At 40.3% G+C, this 15,669-nt stretch overlaps 2 protein-coding genes across 3 annotated transcripts in view; one reads left to right on the forward strand and one right to left on the reverse strand.

The window, feature by feature from the left end:
• LOC144653376 (solute carrier family 15 member 2-like) overlaps positions 1-14,977 on the reverse strand; it is a 28,840-nt gene extending 13,863 nt beyond the window's left edge. The window contains exons 1-17 of one of the 2 annotated variants that reach the window (XM_078513391.1): positions 14,512-14,977; positions 10,590-10,636; positions 10,102-10,186; positions 9,425-9,566; positions 8,829-8,915; positions 8,164-8,263; positions 7,449-7,539; positions 5,325-5,402; positions 4,323-4,405; positions 4,002-4,082; positions 3,056-3,145; positions 2,581-2,625; positions 2,439-2,471; positions 1,756-1,844; positions 1,570-1,651; positions 984-1,109; positions 83-247 (exon numbers count right to left, since the gene is read on the reverse strand). In XM_078513391.1, coding sequence (XP_078369517.1) covers positions 83-247; positions 984-1,109; positions 1,570-1,651; positions 1,756-1,844; positions 2,439-2,471; positions 2,581-2,625; positions 3,056-3,145; positions 4,002-4,082; positions 4,323-4,405; positions 5,325-5,402; positions 7,449-7,539; positions 8,164-8,263; positions 8,829-8,915; positions 9,425-9,566; positions 10,102-10,186; positions 10,590-10,636; positions 14,512-14,680 — 1,593 coding nt within the window. In that variant the 5' untranslated portion in view covers positions 14,681-14,977. Of the gene's footprint in view, positions 1-82; positions 248-983; positions 1,110-1,569; positions 1,652-1,755; positions 1,845-2,438; positions 2,472-2,580; positions 2,626-3,055; positions 3,146-4,001; positions 4,083-4,322; positions 4,406-5,324; positions 5,403-7,448; positions 7,540-8,163; positions 8,264-8,828; positions 8,916-9,424; positions 9,567-10,101; positions 10,187-10,589; positions 10,637-13,302; positions 13,589-14,511 lie in introns of those variants that run through there. The other variant, XM_078513465.1, reaches the window with a different exon arrangement.
• LOC144648597 (uncharacterized) overlaps positions 1-15,669 on the forward strand; it is a 701,885-nt gene that overhangs the window by 617,782 nt on the left and 68,434 nt on the right.

The raw sequence follows: 15,669 nt of genomic DNA on the forward strand, positions 1-15,669 counted from the left end.
CTACGGCGAAAGGACCCTGGGAATGAACTTGAATCGTTCCACTGCGAAAAAGCTAAAGTAATAACATTAACGTTAAAATTACCTTGTTCAAAATGAACTCGTTATTAACGACTTCCACAACAGCACTAAAGACCTTCTTGTCGTCCAGATCTAAACTGGCGCGCTTCTCGGTGACATTACAGCCCTTACCACGGGCAGACAGTGTAAAATTCATCAAGCCGGACTGACCAACGAACACTTGTGATCTCTGCGTTAAGGCAAATAATACCCAAAAAATAAAATAAGAAGGAATAATAAACCAACAAACACGCAAGTTTTAGTCCTGTCAAGAAAACTCGGCTGTTGTAGGAAGAAAATTACAATTGTGTTTTGTTTTACTTAAACCTGCCAAACTTAGAGGACAAAATTTCGCGTCAAGCAATTTATTGCATTGTACCCCGAACAGAGTAAAGAGGTAAAAACTCTATTGAAAACTCCACGTTGCAAAAAAACCTTCCTTCATTGACCAGAAACGAAAATTGCGTCGCGGAGTCGTAGATGGATTCCACGAAATCGTTCTTGAACATTACGATAGAAGCTGTTACCCAGAATTCTTTTGGTTTCTTGTGCTAAAAAGAGACCTGGCTTTAGAATAACGAAGCGTGCGAGGTTAAGATATAGATTGGATATTTTTGAAACCCCGCAAGACTCGGACAGCATTAGCGCGTTCTGAAATAAATAAATAAAGGGGATGTGGGCGACGTTTTCCGTTCAAAAAGTTGTTCTAGCCGCCGCATTTCGATCAATATGAAGAAAGCTTCAAATCTTCCGCTATTCTGGTTTGTTTGTCCGAGTATTGACGTCGCTCGCGCGCTTCGCTGTTGTACCAATATGAATTCCTTGGCAATTAAGTTCACCGTATTAGCGTTAGCTGCTAGCTAAGTACATGCTGAGTGCGTTCCTCTTCACCAATGTAAAGATGAAATAGTAGAATAATTATATACCTCTCCATATTTGAGGTCTACCCTGAAGAATGACTCTCGGTCGATAGAGACTGGGCACGGGGCACTGTTTATGAACTCCATGGTGGTTCTACCTACTCCTGGTGCGGAGGGTCCCTCGCCTATGGTCTAAAAAAACATTATATGATTTAGCTACTGAAGCTCAACTTATATGTTATGACATGAATACTTTATTTTCCCGTCTGATTTGTAGAGTAGCTTTATCATAGCTTATAGCTCAGAGCATTTCCCACCCCAACGTCGTTGACAGTACATGAGCAGACCAAAACACCAGGAACTTCGTGCCCTACTCTTTGCGACAAGTGTGTGGGTTCTTTAACGTCCCTTGCTGACAATAACACTGAAGATGCGGGAAGCGGGGCCTACGGTTTATCGTCGTCATCCAAGAAGACTAGAATATCTAACCATTTGCAGGTGTCATTGCAAAAACAGCACATTCTCCACAGTTATTTTACGACCCTGAGTGTTGGTCCGGTCTGGGGCTCGACCCGAGGCCTCCCCTTTAGTACTCGTAGGAGTAGCGAGGCTTTGCTCTTTTATTATTTAATATTCTTTTGGGTCAAAATACCTGGATTTGAATCTGGACAAAAGCACAAACGACAAACGCTACCGCGGCAAGAACCAAGCCTCCAGTCATCTTCTTTAGGGCGCTAAAAATGGAAAAAAGTCGCAGAAACACACGTAATTCACATATTTAAATCTGCTTAAGGAACTGACTGGATCACTAAGTCAACTACATCCATGTGTTAAATACCTGAGAGGAAATTGGCACCGCTCAAACATTGGATAGATAACGCCATCATACAGTGGGATAAGGATCAGGACCAGAATTGGATTCAGAGCCTGAAAGAAATCAGATGAAAAGAGAATTAGCTCACTGTTCATTTAGCTAATTTTTGATTCTTTGAAAGGGATACATTACTGTGGTGTTGGTGTAGACATCTGGGAGACAATTTGCCATCTTCGTTGTTTATTATCCGGGACTTTCTTACTCATGTTCATGTCTTGAGACTTCTTATTTTATTTATACATGAGGTATAAAAAAAGAAGTTGAGACCAAGATAATTCGAACTCGGGTCACCGGCATGCCGAGCGGGAATGATATCCACTAGGCCACCGACGACTAGCTGCCAGAACCCTGATTTCTTTAGATATAAATCCTAAACCTATTATAAAAGCTAACCGCAAGCAACCCAATCTACAGTAGGCTAACCTGAGTGCTAGTTAGGCTAACCGAAGTGCTGAGTGTTACGTGGTATGAATATGTCAGCAGGTGTCTCACTATTATCTCACGACATCAACTGAGTGCTAAATCATCAGTTAGTCTCATGTTTACAGCGACTGTGGGTTGTTCGCGTTTCTCGCCTGAGTGGATCCTAGATTACTATATTTTATAAATTACTATAGAAAGTAGTTATGTTTTAGCGCTTTACTCACTTGAATCTGATCCGAACGTAGCGTGAAGCCACCCTAGGTTAGAAAAAATAATTAACAACAGGTCAGTAATAAACAAAATAATGGGAGGATTAACCATTTAGCTTATAAAAATAACAGCTTTGCTTTTAATAAGAAATCTCACCAAATCTCCGTCCATTTGTTCAGCTTGAAGAGTCCAGCTTGATCCCTGAAAAGATGTTTTAAAAGACATGTTACGCATACGTAAGACGAATCTTGCTCCTTGGGTAAAAAAACCCCCAGCAATTTGGAGAATTTTTGCTTGGGAGGATAGAAAACAGGGATGCAGAACGAAATCTGAAAACAGACTAGAAAAACTAAGGCACAAAATCTTTTGGACAGGCTTTGATAGGTATTAGTATTTTATTGCCATATAACTGGTTTATGACACAGCCTTTCTAAACAATTCGGTCTGGTCAAAAACTATTGTCGGAGATACTCCATTAGTTACCGTGCGTTATTTGAGTCGTCACGTGCGTTATTTGAGTCGTCACGGTAACGCTTCTCTCCACTGCGTGACACGTGTCGCGTGACGTCCCAAGTAAGACCAAATATTAAACAATACTGAAAGGAATCAATTCGTCATGTAGAAACGTTACCTGTTGATGGAAAAGAGCCCAAAATACTGGAAGAGGGATGTACATCTTCAGCACACGGAGCAACAGTTTGATGTCGTTTATTTCTTTTTGCTATACAAAAACAAAAACATTTACACGAATGAATATTACAAAGAACGGAAAATAAATTGATTCGCAAAGGATAAAGCAAACGGCTTACTGTGACCATTTTTCTTTTCATCGATAGACCAGTTTTACTTCTACTTTATTACACTTCTTATGTTTCACCGTAAAATTTTCATAGAGGACGCGGAGCTCACTTCGCCAAATGAGCAGTTTAAATTTAGCCCGTTTGCTTTTTGGCGAGTGATCTGACTAGGATGGATCAAATACTTTTAATTTTATTCGCAGAAAATTCACTCCGGTGCATGTTATGTTTCATACTGTCCCGATAGATCTACCCTGGGTGCCAGAAGATTTTCCTTTTGCGTGGGGAAGCAGCTATCCCGATCCAAATTTAAGTTCCGAAGGGGACAAGTGTAACTTCTGATTCCAAAGACATTGTAAGTTTCGGTTTTATCTATTTCTGTTCCTTTTTAGTAGAAAAAAAAAATCAGTAACGCTTGAGCTTATTTATGAGGGTCTCCCAGGCCTTTATAAAAATGTTCCCTCCCTCGTGTACCCCTGTTCCCTAAAATTATTTCTTCGATTTTGATGTTCCCTGTTCCCTAAATTATGCTCTTGTTCCCGTGTTCCCAGTTTTATTTTCCTTTTGCTCCCATTTTCCCAAAAAGTTAATGGCCTTTTTCCCTGAAACCCCTGGGAGGGGCTCATTATACTTAGAGAAATGAAATGGGAGGGGTGAGTAAGCCACTCCACGAGTGGAGAAGGGATTGTGAAGGAAATTCTTTATATTATATATGAAGCGACTAGAAATCAAAACATCGGATTTACGTAAGTGTGGCAGAGAGAGATGCACTATGTTTACCTCATATTCATCTGAGGCGTTGTCCAGCCAGTGGTTACACTGCGCAGGTCCAGAACCGCTGACTTTGTTTGATATGGCGTGCTAGAAGAAAGGATTCAACAAACTCATTTACCTCTTTTTTACCAATTATTTATGAATTGGTTACAGGAATAACGTCGTTACGTGGACTGTCACGCGACACTTCACCGAGAAGTGTTGCGAAACGACTAAGTAACGGCCGAAAGTCAAAGTTATTTGAAGTGTCACGCAACGCTTCGCCGAGAGGTGTTGCGTGACGACTAAGCAGCCGTACGAATCAAAGAACTTCAGATTGTTTCTTACCCCTATGATTTTAAAAACTCGAATCATCACGTTTCCAGCTGGTGGTTTAAGTACGTACAGTGGCTTTCCCGCGAAAAGAGAAACTGCAAACAAATAAATAACAATGATTAAATATTAAACCTTTCAAACCTTTCAAACCTTTCAATTAGTCCTGTAAGTTAGCAGAAAATCAAGGCAACATGTAGGCTCGATTTCCAGCCGCTTTTTCGGGAAAATGAGACTGCGGTCATCCCCCCGAAAGCACGGCTGAACGCGTGAGGTTTCCTTTGTTTGTCTTAGCCAATCAGAATTCCGCCTGCAGATTTTTGTCAGGCGAAACAGGCTGCATAAATTATGTTGTCAGAGAATGATTTTCAAAATGGCGGATGATGTGGAGTTGTTGAATGTGGCATGCGAACGAATATTAGAGACGTTTCAGATCGAAAGTTTGAAAGATTTGCAGCGGAAAGCTATAGAGAAACTTGTTAGCGGCCAGGATGTGTTCGTTATTCAGCCAACGGGGTCAGGAAAGTCGCTGATTTTTCAGTCCGCTCAGATTGTCTTCGACACAGTGATGCCTTTCCTCTCTCGGGGAGGAACGAAGACCGGACCCCGAGAATACGGCGGAAATCGAGCGTAGGCAACATGCCAAACGCCAAATTATGACAAAAAAGCCTCCAATATAAAAATTTGTTTAGGCGTTCCTGAAGTATGCACAAAACAATTGGCAAAAAAAAACTGGCTAAGTTCGCAAGCTTGAGTCCCTTTCATTTCGACATTAATAACAAAACAATTTGTTTTTGATATAGTTTTTGATGGAGAGTGTGATAACAAGGTGGACATGAACTAAACTGAAAGACAGGCCAAATCTACACTAGTCAGCTGACTGCGAGTAGTGCCAGGTGCAAAGGATAACCGGCGCTATTTTTCCGCACGGGCCTTCGGTACGAATGCGACCTTCAATCGGAAACGGGTCTTGAGCGAATTGGTACCAATCCCTCCGTATTCAATCAACATACTTACCAGTCGCGACAATTATAAGAACAGTGTTGATAGCAAATACCGCTGGGTAGCAATCCCTTCCAAAACACTGCACATCAGCTGCAAAGAACACAGAGAGAGCGATTTACTACTTCAACCGATTTCCCCAGTGTTTCAGTGTCCATGAGCGCTTTCCATTTTTATGGAAAAACCGGTTGTTTCGATGGGAAATCAAATGGAGTTCTTCTGAGTAAGAATTTTTTCAGCATTGGTATTGCTAGAGTTCTTTACCAAAATATTTCTTTTTTTTTATTTTTTTTAATTTTTTTTATTTTTTTAATTTTTTTTATTTAGATAATTGACGCCTTACTTACAATAATAAGTACACTTACAATAACAGCTAGCACAATACTTACAATACTTAAACACTAATAAAGACAACACTAATACACAAAAAACTGGATTTTTTTTTTTACAATACTTATAATAATACGACGGAAGAAGAAGAAAAAAAAAGTACACTAGAAGCGCAAAAGAAAGGTATACAACTACACACACACAAAATATAGCTAGCAGCTGGCTTTGGATAACAACAAAAGAGATTATGTGTTTTCACTGCTACAAAGGGTGGTCCACTTGTTCCTATGTTTATTATAATTACCATTTCTGATAGCAATCTCTCTTTCTGATTGAATTTTACTTTTAAGCAAACAAAAAAAGACCTCAAACATTGGATTTTCAGACTTGATTTTTGAAAGGTAAATGTGATATTTGCCTATTAAAAAGAAGTGGTTTAGCGCATAAAAACTAGAAGATCCTGGTTTATAGCCATAAAGAATTTCAATAGGTTTTGGATTTATGTTTTCAAAGCGTTTTACGTTCCACCATTCGATTGCCATAATCCAAAACTGTTTCACATTAGGACATTCGCAAAACATGTGTTCTAGTGTTTCATTTACGTAATTACACAACTCACATACTGGTGAGGCTTTTATCTTCATTTTATATAGTCTTTGGTTTGTGGGGAGAATGTTATGGATTAATTTGTACTGAAAGCTTCTTAGTTTATTTTCTATTGTGATTTTGAAAGGTAGTTCATAGATGGCTTCCAAGTCCGTAACATTTTGATTCTGTAGGCGGTGTTCTACAGTGGGTGGGCGAAAGGACTTTCCGACGAGCAGAGAGCGAGCTTTTTTGGCAGAAACATTATCTGCTGTTACGACGTTTTGCGTTCTTTGATTACCTGAAGGAGTATCGAGGATTGCAGTTTTCCAGGCTTTTGGGATTGCGGCGATCACGCCTGCGTAGTCCAAAAAAGTTGTACGGACACCGAACTTGGCCTTAAAATGTTCGAAAGATAGAAAGTTTCCCTGCTCGTTTAGAAGGTCACGAACCTTTACGATTCCATTTTTATGCCACGATTTGAAATAAAATGATTTACCGCAAATCCTTATGAAACGATTGTTCCATAAGATCTCTTCTTTAAAATCTGTGGAATTAACTGGGTCGTTTGAGTGAATTTCTTGCCAATTTGACAGAATCTCTTTATAAAAAATTGGAATGTTTTTTAACTCTAGGTAATTTAGATTGAAATTGCACTGAAACAGGAAAGCACCTCCATATTTTAACAAAAACGAATTAAGAAAGGCGCACCAGTTGTTTTCAGGCTCATCACAGAAACGTTTTACTCAAGCAATTTTTAGGGACTTGTTGACGTCGTTGAAATTGACCATATTGAGCCCGCCTTTGTTCACCGGGCCGATTAACGTACTTCTTTTAATTTTATCAGGCTTAAAATTCCATATAAAAGCAAAAATTGTTTCATTTACTCTTTTGATGAAATCTGATTGAACGTGTAAAAATAAAATATTCCTCTGGTAAATTTCTTTTGCACCATCCATGTTAAGCAGGTGGAGCTTGCATTAATTTTTTCCGGTAACTTGAGTACCACTTTTTTCGCCTACTTTTCTTGTGCAAGAGCTTTTTTCTCGTAATAGTCCAACACCCCTCCCCCCAAAAAAAATTTTTTAAATGGTCCGTCTCTTCGCTTGTAACTCGCTTTAAAGTCAAAGCAAATACCTCGTGAAATTTCTTCAGGACGATGTTCTGATCTCGGTTGTTCCATTCAAACAAATCACGATAAAAAAACAAACAAACAATACTTACTTCGGACCATGGGAATAAACCACATGCAAAGCACTGCCCCGACGTTGACGGACGCGTAGAACATGGCAAAAAACAGCTCTAACATATGTTCCTGCAAAAACGAAATAGTTCAAAAGTGTCACAGCTGACTTTATGTGACTAGGAAGTGTTGCGTGACTACCTAAATGAAGGGTGCGTCGACTCAACTAATGCTGTTGCGTGACGTACCAAATGACGGTTGCGATAAATGACACAATTTGGTCCAGAATAACACACTTTAGTCCCGAAAACCCCTTGTTCATTTTCATTTTAATTTTTTCGCACAAATCAAACGATACATTACCTTTTGGCTAACTCGACTTGGTGCGAAATTTTGTTTTAAGCCTGGGCCAAACGAGGATGAGAGTTGATGAGAGCTCAAACTCTCACTCTCGTTTGGCATGGAACTCTCAAGCACTCTCATCGACTCTCGTTCGTTCTCATCGACTTTGAACGTGTTGAAATTTTTTATGAGAGTTGATGAGAGTTTTCTCTCGTTTGGCCCGAAATTATCATAGTCGATGAGAGTTGACAAAAACTCCCATGAGAGTCAACAGCTCTCATCCTCGTCACCGAATGACATAGAGCAGACTGATGCGGCCAGTTCCCCGGCTCCTACCTCAACTTCGCACTCGTGCACGAGAGGAAGAGAACGACATGGGGCTAGAATGAACTGTAGATTGTGGACTGGTCTCACCTGATCCTTCCGAAACTGATCGCCACCAAACGCTGCCAGACAAGGCTTGATGTTACCGCATGCAATAGCCATGCAAAACAAAGATATCAGAGGCCCTATCCTGAAAAACGGATTAACAACCGTTTGTGTAATGAATCTTTACTGACAGCTTATACATGTACGGTTAAAGTGTCAGTGGTGTGTTGTGTTTGGTTGGTGTGGTTTAAAAATTATCAATGGGATGTATCATAAATGATGGAATTCGTGATCGAAGAAATAAACGAAAAAATGAATAATGAATGAATGAATGAATGGACGGCGGACGAACGAACGAACGAACGAATGCGAAATGAGTGAATGAATTAATGAAGGAAGGAAGGAAGGAAGGAAGGAAGGAAAGAACGAAAGAGCGAGCGAGCGAACGAACGAATCAGAAGAATGAATGAATGAATGACTGAATGAATGAATGAATGATGGAAACATGGAACGAATGAACGAGCAAATAGATTGATTTATGAATGAATGAACAAAAGTAGAAACGAATAAACGAAAGAATGAACTATGAACATGGAACAAAACGAATGAACGAACAAATGAATCACAAGAGAACAACGTAATGGGAAAACAAACTACTGGACGAACGAACGAATGACCGAGGAAGAAAAAAATAAGTAAAAAGTACTTACGAATTCCTTTGGCCAATGGTGTCAACACTTGTCACTGTAAGGAGGACCTCAGAAATCGAATAAAGGATTAACGTGTAGGCGATTGTTCTAAAGAAAGAAGCAAAGAAAGAAATTGTTACCTTTACTATCTGTACGACTCGAAGCGAATGTCTGAAAGCTGTAAAGCACGCGAGGAAACACAAACAAGTCCCAAATTGCGAAATAATGAAATACCAACGGCATGAAAGTACTGCTCAATAGCTTTCATTTGAATTGTCACACACGGGTTTTACGCAGAGACGTAAACGTTAGCAAGACCTTATACAGCATATTAAATTGTACCCCACGATAATACTGTTCAAAAGCTTTCATTTGAATGGTCACACACTAAGCCTTATACACAAAATGAAAAGTTAGAACCGTGTACAGCATATTAATAAACAGTACCACATGAAAGTATTGCTCAATAGCTTTCATTTGAATGGTCACACACTAGGGTTTCATCCACCTGAGAACGTAAAGTTAGAACCATTTTGTGCAGCATAATAAACAGTACCACATAAAAAAACTGCTCAATAGCTCAGTTTATTCTGATTCAATAGCTATTACTGACTCACCGATACTTTCCAAGCCAACTGTCTGCAACCATGGCGCCGATCACGCCGGTAAAGTAACTCGTCATACTAAATGCGTGATATATGCTCTTGCCATTTGCCTTGTTGAACATGAGGTCTTTGGTCAAATACAGCACCAGCACCGCTGAGAAAAAAGTGTGGAACATTCTCATGAACTTAACTCAGGAGAGAAAGTGACGGGGTGAGGAAAAAACTTACGATTCCAGATTTCAGAAAAAAATTTAAAGGTGTCCATTAATGGAACTGTACGGAAATTATTGTCGCATAAAAGAAGGGAAATAAACGAATTTAGCCGAAGGGGACGGCCGAGTGGGTGAAAACACGAGCGCGCGCGCAACTCACCTCGCACGAAGTGCGCGTGGCGCGTTGCATCTCCACGCGTAAGACGATTTTCGCGCGCTATCGCACTCGACTAACCCAGGGAAAAATAAAGGGGTTGTTCGATGCAACCTCATTCCCAAGGATTTTCCCTTGATAATTTAGGCCAAGTTACAAAGGGAAAAGCTCCGAGAACGAGGTTGTGTTCGTAGTCTAAAATGATAAAGTAAGAATGTCCCCGTTTATGGCCTTGAAGTGGCTCTTCGTAGCAACCTCATCCCCAAGGATTTTCCCTTGCCTTAAGAAACGCTTTACTATCGCTGCATGTTGTAGATACTTACTTTTGATTCCATAATACGAAAAACGTTCGCCAAATTCTGTAGTCAGAATAGGCCAAGTTGCTTTGGGAAATTTGGTGAACCAGTTCTACGAGGAGATAAAAAAAGAACATGCAGTTTAGTTTCATGTAGTTTCTGACATTTAAACTAACTCTTTCCTTTCTTTTCTCCTTAACAATTGCATGTTAGAAACAAAACATGAACGTAAAAAAATTGCTCTCTTGTCCAACAGCATTATATGAAAGTTTTGGGGTCATTCGATGGTCCAAGGAAATTTGACAATGCAGTCAGCTTCTTTCTTGGGCAGCTCTATAAGACGGAAACCTGGTGTCGGTCCTGTCCCTGCCGTTTTTCAGTTGTTTTAATTTACTGTAACTAAACTCCCTATAAGACAGACACCTCTTTAAGACGGCCAGTTGGAGCCGGTGCCGATGGTGTCCGTTTTAAAGAGAGTAGACTTTAAATCGCAATAATAAGAAAAAGTTAAGAACCTTAGTTTTAGTGCAACAATTTCCTGCTTGATCCTCATCTTCGGCAGCTGAAAAAAAAGGTAAAAAATCTATAATAGATACTTAGCGCGTTTTATCGGAAATCTGCGAAACTGGTTGGGTCTTCCATTGTTGTCTTCTCGCTGATTGAACACAATCGTGCGCTTTGCTCTAAAGTGCATATATGAAGGGAAATTTTCTTTACATATTTACAAAACGTACTCTTTGAAATGCCGCAATTCGAAAGTTTGAAATGTCTGGTATAAAAAGTGGCGATTTAACGGACTCATAAAGTCGTGCTTTTAAGCCCTCAAAAATGGTCAGGGAACTGGGTCGAGTTTACCGCGAAACTTCCTTTTCGCGAGGTCAAGTTGTTGGAGAAGGACTTTCCATGTTTACTTTTCTAGAGCTTGAAAGAATTAACGGGAATTAGCGACAGACAGTCAGTCTAGGCCAGGTTTTAGTCGAGCTTCTCTTAGGGTCGTCTACAGCAAGCGTTCTCCAGCTCACCCGCGGAAGAAACGAGAACTCAGTTCTACGCAGGTTTTTGCGCGTTACATGTTTCGCAGTGTTTTATAGAGACTGAATTATTGCGTGACAGGCTAAAACGAACCTCACGTCACTTCTTGGTGTTAAGTTACCTTGAAGTACGTATGAAAAGTTTGTAAATGAAAAAAAAGATGACCTGTGTTGATGAGATTTAAGATTAGTTACACGGTGCAAACGTACAAATTTTTGTCAAATTTCTGTTCTTAACAGGTGTCCCTGGCTGTTAGTGAATGCCTTTATTGTTCCAAGGGGGTTTCTGGAGCAATGTCGCCCTTCCCAAAAACCCCTTAGAAGACCTCTTTATTCGGCTTTATGTAAGCCTAAAATGCAAGGTTCGACTCGACAATAATCTTATTTAGTAGAGTCAGGTATCACTTTTGTCGGGATATTAGTCACAATCACTTCGATCAGTCAATCATTACGGCTCCAGATCACGATAGAACCTAACAGAGAAGTGGATGGGGGGGGGGGGGGGGAGTATTTGATAACATCTCACACTTGGGGTAGAGATCGAGACATATCTGATATACAATTCTTAGATCATTTCCCACCCTCGATGAGCAAGTCCCAAAATGTCCGTTCCCCCGGATTTAGTTTGTGTCTATCTTTTTATCTTTTACTCTTTCAAACAGCATTTACGGTTTTTTTCTCCCAAAAGAATCGAGGATACGCAAGAAATCAGGACAGGCCTTTCTTGTGAATGTAAATCCGGCAGATCAGCAGGCAGGGCGCGAGAGGTCGCTGCGATAATTGCCGTACAAGCTTGTACCGGGAACGGACAAATTACTCGCAAGTAAGGACCGGCAAGTTAAAAGTTTAGACTAAGACAAGTGAGTAATCAAACCCACAAAAAATAAATAAAACGACAAAGGCGTTAAGATCGCAACGAAAGACAAAATAAACAAGACAGGATAATTTAATACATTTCAGGGTCACCTGGTTTGGAACTTGGGTTCAGACAAGATTTTCGGTCAAGCAGATCGGGGTCTGCATATTGTAACTGCAACTTGTTGCCGGCCCGGGGGGGGGACTCCCATATTAAAGGGACGGGGATGCTCGTCGGAAATTTTGAAAAGAACCCCTAAAAGAGACCAATCTGGGCGTGGCTCAAGCTATTTTAGACCCCTAAAAGATACCAAAATTCTGAGAAAAAAAACTTATATTGGTATATTTCTTCGTGTGTAACCCTAAACGAGACCCTGACGGCTAAAAATATTGTCATTTTCTTGCATTTTCCCCAGAACACTCTAAGCGAGACCCAAAGTCCGAAATTTATACCCCTAAGCGAGACGACGAGCATCCCCGTCACTCTCATATGGGAGTCCCCCCCCCCCCCCCCGGGGTTGCCGGCGAAATGATAAATTTAGAACCAAAATGAATTACCATGGTATAATAATTTGTTTGCTCAAACGTTGCTCTTTGGTGAAATCAGCTGTGTTTCTATTTAAACACAACAAAGGAAATATTAATGAAAACACAAGCGTAAAAATATAAAGGCAGCTTTAAAAAAAGATTTAACAACATTGCGATATTGTGACCTATATTTGAAGAGGTTACTTTTGCGGTTTTATTGCATTTGCAAAATAATAGCTTCGTTGTACTCTTAGTACAGCACATTTGGTGAAAATAATTTCGTTGCTTAGCTCTGCTACGAAAGATGGCATCTTTAGCAGAAGGGGGCCGTTTGTATACTGATTTGTATTATACAAATGTCAGACAAAATCAACAAGTACAGCTGAGCTATTAAACGACAGAAAACTTGCGCGCCCTTGTAACTGGGCAGTCCATAATTCCCGTATAAACTAGGCAGGCCAGGCTGAATATTTCCAGGAAGGCTGCGGTTATTGTTATTTAAACAATTGATAACAGTGAGCGAGCGAAATGAAGTTATTTACAAATACGCCTGCAGATCAGTTGTAATAAGCTACTAAAGAGGATCTTTGCGCCCAAGTTTACAGTAACTGTCGCTAGGAAATAGCTCCACGCAAAGGGTTGGGACGCAAATAGCTACTCTTGAGATCGATCGAAACACTGAAGGATTTAGTCGTAAACGATTTTAAGAAGAGAAAAGAATAAATGCCCCTGCACATTGGGGGACGATCCCTCCCTCTGGTCGCTACTATCAAACAAACTCTGATTACAAGCATAACAATGGTACTCAACTTACTTGCCGGTTCGTACTTGATTTTGCTTTCCGTCCGGTCTCGTACCCCAGCCATCGCTCGTGGATTTCGAACGAAAAATCGAAATTTGTATTTCACGAAAACTCGATCTCTCGTTCAGAGCTGAAGTGAAGGGGTGTCAGAGTGTTTGCTTCGGTTAGGTTCTCAATGAAATTACATTGTCTTCAGGTGACAGTCAGTGTCAATTACACAGTCAAATGTCCAATCACATCAAAGAGAATTTAAAACCCAATTGGAAGTTAACCAGACTGTCCATTTCAAGATACATTTCACTGTTTAATTATAGGCCTGCATGACCACTAGATGCGGGGTTTGCTTGAATTGTATATCGTTTGATAATTAATCAAAGAGGAATACGGTAATTTACAACGTAAGATTGAATCAGAACTAATCAGTTGCGTCTGTTTATTGATGTTTATCATGATTGCTCAGTCTCATGTTCCATTTCTGCCCCTGGCCAGAAGGAAGGGGGTAAGTGTTTTTTGGCCGCTTGACGCAGGGGAGGGTGTACGACAAATTGTGATTTGTTGCAACAACAAATCACAATTCCTAGTTCAATCGTATTTCTCAAAATCAGTTAATACCACAAAATTTGAAAATAAATCGGGGGCTTCGTTTTGTTCTAAAGGCCTTTTTGTTTGGGCGCGTGTTCATGTGCATGGAGCGGGGGTTGTTGTTGTGGCGGCGGCAAGGGTATTACTGTTGGGATTTTATAAAATATTTTCCATACATGTATTTCAAAAGTTGTCGAAAAGGCTTTTAGTTGCATCCAAAAGGATTTTAGTTGCATATGTGATTATGGAATGGTCACAAACTACCTTGGGCACTGAACGCTAGCCTCCGCAAAAATATTTTTTGAGCGGTGCGGGACGTGGCTACGTACTGACCTCCGACCAGTTTTTAAATGCCAATTATAGCCTCCCATCTCACTCACAGGTTCATCTGTCTGGCAGCAAAAAAAGGATATTGCGATTGAGCCTTCTCTGTCCTCGGAAATGGTGGGTCCAAGGTTCAAATAAAATCAGCGCGGGTGATGGTTGTGGTTTTGGGGCATCGAGATAGCCCCGATTTTTAACATGTTAACAAATGCATTATGAATAATTTAACATGTTTAAGGTGGGATAACATATTAGGCCCTGATACGAGAAGATTGAGGAAGCTATTCATTGTGCAAATTACGCACGATCTCATACCGGATTTGTTCCAAGTTAGTGGTGCCTTTGAAGACGCTTGTCCATTTCTTTCTGCTCCCACCGGCAAACAAGATACTGAACCATTTGTTTCCCCTGATGTGATGGAGCTGCCGCGATTCTTGCGATCTCCGAGGACTGCAACACCGGGCTCATGTTCCGATCGAGGCATCGTTGCAAATTGCAAAAGGCCCTCCCGTTCTTCGTTTTAAAATATGCGGCAGACAGTATTTTCTTAGCTACAGGCAACAATACACTGAACTTGGTTTGCACAGATGAGAAACCAAGTTTAGTTGCGACCGGTTTATTGGCTCTCTAAGAGTCACACGTCACTCCGATTCAGACTAACATAAACAATCATTTTTTCTTTTCCAAATACACAGTTGCGAAACACTGAAAGAGGTGACTTGTATAAATTTACTCAAAGGATATTTGCGCTAGACATTCTAAAATATCGAAGGCCAAAATATTTGTCGACATTCTAAAACCTCGAACGATTTAGCAAAAATACCTTGCCAGTAGAAAACGTTCGGTTAGTCAGTTAGACGGTGGGGCCCTTTCTCGGCTGAGAAACATTGAATGACTTTTCGATAGTAAAAAATGAAAATTTAATTAGTAGAAATTGAGCAGTTGTTTGTCATAATAATGATCTGAGTAAGTTAGATAACTCAAATGGTAGTTTTCTAACCGCCAGGACTATGAACAGAGTCCGAACTATTCAGTTTCCAGAGGCGGTACTAATTGCACTCGATACAGTAAATTTAACTTGTCTAGTATGATGCCACCAAAAACCATGTGTCGTTCTGAGATATTCAGTTTATTATTTTTGTTGCTACGATCTTAGTTAAATGTTGTTCCTAGGCTTCCGTCGAAAAAGTGTTGCTGTCATCGTACGAGAAAGAAGGCAAGAAAGTAAATGGGAAAATGGGAAAAAGGCTATTTTGCGCGCGCTTATGGTCGGGGAGAGCAGCAGTCTCGTTAAACGGACACGAAGAAAAACTGAATTCAAAATGTTTTTCTTTGGTTTTATATTACGCTTAGTGCTTGGTTTAAAAACCCCGCGCTTATTTCCCAACCAGTCAGAAGTAAAACCAAAACCATTCCTGAATTGCACTTTCCCTAGCTTCGCGTCAGCTGCGCGTATTTGCTTCAAGTTTTCAT

Source organism: Oculina patagonica, chromosome 1 (assembly GCF_052425735.1).
Source record: "Oculina patagonica isolate OP01 chromosome 1, crgOcupat, whole genome shotgun sequence".
In the NCBI taxonomy this organism is placed as follows: Eukaryota; Metazoa; Cnidaria; class Anthozoa; order Scleractinia; family Oculinidae; genus Oculina; species Oculina patagonica.